The following is a 6,616-nucleotide window of genomic DNA, read 5'->3' as shown; positions in this document are numbered from 1 at the left end:
AAATAAAATATTGTAAACTCTTTATTTCAAAAGATTTATTACAAAATATTTATATAATTATTTTGGGTTTTAAAAGCCTTATTTAATGGTAATATTTATTTATCAAAATCTTGATCCAAAAGTCTATATGAGACGAAACTGTGAACCTAATAGCCTTGCTTTTAACACAAACATGATTTTAAAATGAACCTATCATATTTCTATATTAATCATAATATATTTTTACTTAAACTTGACTCAATCTTTGACCCAAAATTTTAATCCAAAGCTTAGAGTTAAAAATTCCCACTTTGCCCTTCATTCTAACCATTCAAGACCTAGGGCTTTGTGCCCTAGGCATAAATATGTCATTATGCCATTACTCTCCTCCACCATTTCATTTGCCTCTTCCCTATTCCTTCTCCTGAGAATCATGACCAAGCAACTAGGAGACCAATCTTTGTAAGACCAACCATTTCTCTTCATCTCTGCATTTCTTCTTCACCCCCATCTCCTCTCTTTCTTGCATTCCCTGAGTATATCTCTTATGCGTGTATTTAATGTTCTTGTTGATAAATCTTGGTGTTGGTATGGGGCTTAGGGAATAATGAAGGAAGCCAACCTTAAGGCTTAGAGGAAGGATTCTTGTTCTTAGGACATCAATCTTGAGGTATAACCCATTGACTCCCAAAACCTAGAATTTTCTGCATGAGATATGTGTTATGTGCATGATATACTGTTTTCTTTGTCTGATGATCTTGTGTGGTGAAATGTGGTGTGTTTGATATTTGCTTTTGATATGAGATTGATGTTTAAGTGCTATAATGTTGTTGTTGAGATATTGGAGGTGTGTGAAGGTATGAAAATGGAGGTTTGCAGGTAGAGAATAATGGGGAAGACGAGGTTAGATGAGGCTACTGCCTCCTCTCTTCCAATTTTGCGGGGCTAGCCGCAGGCCTCAAGGGCCTACGGACAAGCCTTGCAAGAAGGGGGGCAAGGCTACCCGCAGGCCACAAGGGCCTGCAAGCAAGCCCTGCAAGTAGTGGCAGGCCAAGTGTGGCAAGGCTTGAAGCCCTGCCAAACACGGCTACTGCCCCGCGAGGTCATGGCGGCTTGGACTCCCTGTTGCTAATCTCGCGGGGCATGTTAGGCTCAGCTAGTACGGAGTTTCCCCCTTGCCTATTGGGTTTGGTCACTACGTGTACATGGGTCCAGATGACCGTGATGGTTTAAGTGTTTGATATGATTAGTTGCTTGAAATGAAATGTGTTTAGTGTATGAATCTATTTCTCTAAAATAAACATGATATTCCTATTTGAAATGGAGATATGAAAAGAATTATGTGATTAAGCACGATACTCCTATTTGAAAATGGGACTATGGGTTGAAGTATGAGAATTATGAGAATCAAAGTGAATGACAAATATTCTATCGTTGACATCAAAATATTATGTTGAAAGCATGATGAATAGGAATGTTTATAGAACTAATGTTGTGCATTTATCTACAACCTATACATTTAGACTTACCAAACCAACCTATATTTAATATAAATGATTACTCATCTATTTTAAAAGCTCATATAAATAAATAAATGTATTTTTTTTCATTCTTGCACATTAACTCTTTTAATCTATATCTACACCCTATTTTCGATACACATGTAAATATAAAGTTATATATGATACTTATTCACTATTTTTTTAATATATTATGAAGAAATGTTTTTAAAGATTATACCACCACTATTTTATAAAGGGATCTGAGAAAATTGTATATTTTTGGAGGACCTGACTAGACGGCTGATCCTTTCCTTAGAGATGATGAAATGATATGATGATATGAAATTCAGTAGAAAAATCCTGGATTATGTGACAAGTGACTTGGTAAAAAATCATGGGCTTACTTTAGGGCTTAAGCTATTACTCGCTGGGCTTGGAATCCCAATTAGGGGGTGTGCATACTTAAGGTAGCAGTCCTAATTACATATATGATTGATGAGATATGATGAGATAAGGGGGAAGACTTCGGGACACGGTCCCCGTAGGGGTCATACACACATGGCGGTGACCTTGCCCTCCCTACATGTATGATTATGATGATGATTATGATGATGATGACTATGATGAAAAGATTTATCTCGTATTATTACAAAAATGATTATTTTTGTATGATGATCCCAAAAGGAAGTTTTGAGAAAGTTTATCTATACTTTGACTACAAGCCGTATTTTACTCTTGATATTTTTTATGTTGGAAATGCTATTATGATATAAGAATACTGTTTACTTACCTTAGTGGTATAGATGATTTCATTTTGATTTACTAGTATTTTCATGTCATTAAATTCCTATTTACTCAAGCATTAAAACCCTTTTCCACTTACATTCATAAGCATGTGAGCATGAAATATTTAAAGCGGGTGATGTAGCTCAAAAAAAATGAAAAAATAATGAGTTAAAATATTCTCTATTTAAAAAAATTAAGTTGAATGTTTTGAAATTTATTTCCTATAGATATCTATCGTAGAATGGAGATCCATTTCATAGGGTAATAGAAATTAGAATTATGGTGGGCCCTACCTCTCTAGGGTGGGCTGTCCAGAAAATTAGCGTTAAAGTCAATGCGTATATTAGTTTAAGACTTTAAGTTGTAAACTTTGACCCATATATGACAAGATGTGAAGACCATACAAGTGCCCCACTGCATAACTAAGATTTTCTTTAATTTGCAGAAAAAAGAATAATTATTTTACATATATAAAATGTATTTCTAATTTCATTCTTCAAAGTAACATTATTTATGAGAAAGAATTTCTTTTAGTACTACTGACTCTATTACAATGTAGTATTTGTTCATAATTACTTTCTCAACTAAATGAAGCACAAAGAGCCAATATCGCCTCGACTGAGGCTCAAACCCACCACCTCCCACGTGAGGGTGCAACCGGATGTCACCAGACCACAAGGTATTTGGCTATGAGAAAATATATGATTATATATAAATTCACCAATATTATTATAAGTTAATTAGTTTTTTTAAAAATATTATAAAACAGTCGCAAATATAAATTAAAAATATAATATAATAATAACAAGTCATGTACTAAATAAATGTAACATGGTTCTTGTGTATAATAGTGGGATTTACTAGATGTATTATATTTTTTTTATGTGTTCATTAATCATTGATTCTGAGAAAATTTTTTTTTTAAAATTACATAATCATGTTAATATATATGTGTGTAGTCTAATTATCAATTTTTAGTTTATCTTATATTAAAAAAGTATGTGAATTGTTTTCAAAAAAAAAAGTATGTGAATTAGTATTTATATTTATTATAAATGCATATTAACTTTGTAAATAGTTAGATTATGTTAGTTAGAAAATTCTCAATATTTAAGGAATATTGTATTGTGATGTGTTTCCATTCAGATATATTTTGAAAATTTTATTTTATAATTTTAAATTTCTACAGTAATACTTTTCGTGATAACGAAATAGGGGCTCGTGTTTATTCATTCAATCGTCCGTCCAGTTTCTAGGAATAAGTAGGTTGACTTTTTGAAGCAGCGTCAAACCTTGTACAGTAAAGTGAAAACGATATCCGTGCGAATAGGGAATTCTTAGACTTTAAAAAATATATATTTTATTTGGATTTTGAGACTTCTGTTGACAAAATCTGTTGATTATATTCCATAGGCTTACACATTTTATTGCGAATTTTGTTTATAATATTTCTGCGGAATAATTCTACGGAAAAGATTATTTTTGGAAAAATACAAGCACCACTTCTATACTATACAGTTCAATATTTATAAAAAGCTCTTGTATATATCGTAGTGCAAATCCCTTTGTTTATTTGATGTGGGACAAATGCGCTTGGGTCTACTTCGAGAATTAATTTCTCATTATCAATTATTCGTTTTTGAGTATGCAATATATCAATCTCTTCATCTCACTATGAAAAACCCGAATTCACTTTGACCTGACATAAATTAAAAGTGAACCCCATAATTATTTGTATCACAAAATAATTATTTTCAATGTTATTTTTATGCTATTTTTCCAATCATTTCTATGTAATGCAAAACTTAGAAAAACATATGGTGTAAGTGCGAGAATAATTTTAATAAATTTAAATTGTAAAACAAACACATGCCTTAGTCGTTTAGTCGAACTCAGTATGAATTAATTGAGGTTGGGGGAAATGAAAGATAATTAATGACAAAGCTAGTAATCCATGAAATACACAATTTTTTTTTCAAGATTTAATTCAATTCAAATAGATAATGATTTATATTCTAAAAATTTATAACATAATTATCGTCACACTAAAAAGTAAATTCTATGTGATAAATGCAGAAGGAAAAATAAAATTACTATACATATAATTGAATAATTCTATGATTACCATTTCTGATTAACTTATAAAATAAAGATTTAATAGTTTAAATTTCTCCATATCTCTTTGAAACGAGAAAAAAACAAGAAATTTCAGCCTAACTTTCCACACGGGTCTACAACACCGACTCGAAGCAGTCAACTACTTAGCGCAAATCACGCAATTTGTTGTGGGACATAGAGAGAATGCCGATATGGCACTGCTATAACCAACTTTTGTTATGAAACATCAAAACACGATACTATAATTAATTATAGTACAGATCAAAATAAATATATTTTTATTATTGAAAAATAATATGTAAACAAAGCTAATATACTCAAAATTGGATTCGATTTGAAGGTGTAGTGAGCAAAATTTGCCAACAAAATGGCAACAGGAGAATAAAGACATTTGGGTTTTAATCATATCTCGAAATACATTATACTACCAAAAAAGAATCAACAATGGAGAACTCATCCACGTCATCTTCAAAATAATCACTCACGTTCAATGTGCTAAGGTCTTGAAATGAATCGTCAAACTTGTCAACATCACCAAAATCGTCGCAAAATCTAAAATCGTCGCGAAACAGGTCATTGCCGAAATCCGGCAACCAGAAGTCAGCAGACGTGGTGTCGAAATCGGTTGTGACGAAATTTGACGACGAATCGTCGAGGAGTGTTTGTTTCGGAGATTGGAAATCGAAGAAGTTGTCTATGAATGGAATGTCGTCGTTTGTGAAATTGATATCTCCGGGGAAGTCTGCCACGTTGGATTGAACCGGGTCCGGTTCTTGAACCGCTTGATCGCTCTCCACGCAATCATGAACCGAACCATCAGAGTGAACCACTTCCGACTTGCAATGCGGTTCAGATTCTTCACTGCACTTGCTTATTCGGAAGCGGAGAACCGACGTCGGCGATGGAAGGTGGCGGGACTCATCGCTTGAATCGTAGCCGGAACTCGACGCCGGATTAACCTCCGGCGTCTCAATCGGCGGCGGCTTAACGAAATTAGTGAGAGCGTCGGGCCCACGTAGCTTAAGCGCGGCATTGTCGTAAACCATAGCCGCCTCTTCGGCGGTGTCATAAGTCCCCAACCAAAGCCGGACACCCCGGGTCGGATCTCTGATCTCGGCGGCCCATTTTCCCCACGGCCGTTGCCGAACTCCCCGGAACTTCCTAACTCCGTTAGGAGCCGCTTCCTTCACCTTCACTTGCTTCTGTTTCTGCTTGCCGTTAAGCGCCTCCGCAACAGGCCGCTTCTTGACGGCGTCAATATTAACAGCCGTTTCAATATTGATTTCATGGATATATCTCCTCACTCGCCGCCGCTCAAACACCTCCTCTTCATCACTGGACGTATCAGTAGCGTCGGGGTCCGTTACCATTATTCGAACCTTCTTCGGACCGGTGGAGCCATTCACCGGCCGCTTCCGCCCCTCGGAAAACATCCCGGGGTTTAAGGCGGCGGAGGGTTTAGCAAATTTTTTGATTTCATGGCGGTGCTCTGTATATTTGATCGGACAAAACGTGAATGGATCCATAGGAAAAAATGGTTTCAGGGGATATTATTACTTTGAAGAAGAGAGCGAACGAGACGCCTGAAAGGGAGAGAAAGAGGCGAGGGAGGGTGTGAGGAAAATCTGACACCATTAAAAGATGGGAATGGAGGGGAGAAGGGAGGCTTAAAAAGGGGAGTGTGGGCACTAAAGAAAGGAAAGTGAATCAGTGGAGAAAAGGAAAGGATTTAAGTGGGGAATTTAGATTCATAATTTCCATACCGGAAGGCTGTGAGTTTTGGAAAAAAATCTCCAAACCTATTAAAAGGTAAGTGATGAAACAGTAATGGAGTTGTAGTTGATGTGTGAATGACAGAATGAGTGATAAGAGAGAGATAAAAGGTGAGGAGTCGCCGTGGAAACAGAGTAGAGTCTGATTTGCTGTGGAAACGCAACGCTGAAATCGCTATTTTAAAGGGCCCCTTTCATATCTATACACAACATTACAACAATTTTTTGTTAGCAATTGAAACACAAATAAAATACCCACTCATTATGCTAATCAACTTTTTATTTTATAATAATCAACTAGAATTAGAATTTGTGATAAGGGTCAAATAAGTCATTGAACCGCAATGAAACTCTCAAATTTTAAAAGTATCAATTAAATACCTGATTTAGAAAAAAGTGCAATTAACTCCATTTTAGGCTAATTAATGGGAGTGCTTTCTTTGGGATTGTTGATTCATT

General features: G+C 35.2%; 1 protein-coding gene across 1 annotated transcript; it reads right to left on the bottom strand.

Annotated features, from left to right (window-relative positions):
• Positions 1–4,637: 4,637 nt before the first annotated feature.
• On the bottom strand, positions 4,638–6,239 carry LOC116012262 (ethylene-responsive transcription factor CRF4-like). The gene has a single exon (XM_031251765.1). The coding sequence runs from the start codon at positions 5,909–5,911 to the stop codon at positions 4,805–4,807; it is 1,107 nt and encodes a 368-aa protein (XP_031107625.1). The 5' UTR covers positions 5,912–6,239; the 3' UTR covers positions 4,638–4,804.
• Positions 6,240–6,616: the final 377 nt, after the last annotated feature.

This window comes from Ipomoea triloba, chromosome 3, assembly GCF_003576645.1.
Source record: "Ipomoea triloba cultivar NCNSP0323 chromosome 3, ASM357664v1".
Lineage (NCBI taxonomy): Eukaryota > Viridiplantae > Streptophyta > Magnoliopsida > Solanales > Convolvulaceae > Ipomoea > Ipomoea triloba.
Note: the sequence above shows the minus strand (reverse complement) of the source record. Positions and strands in the feature narration are given on the sequence as shown.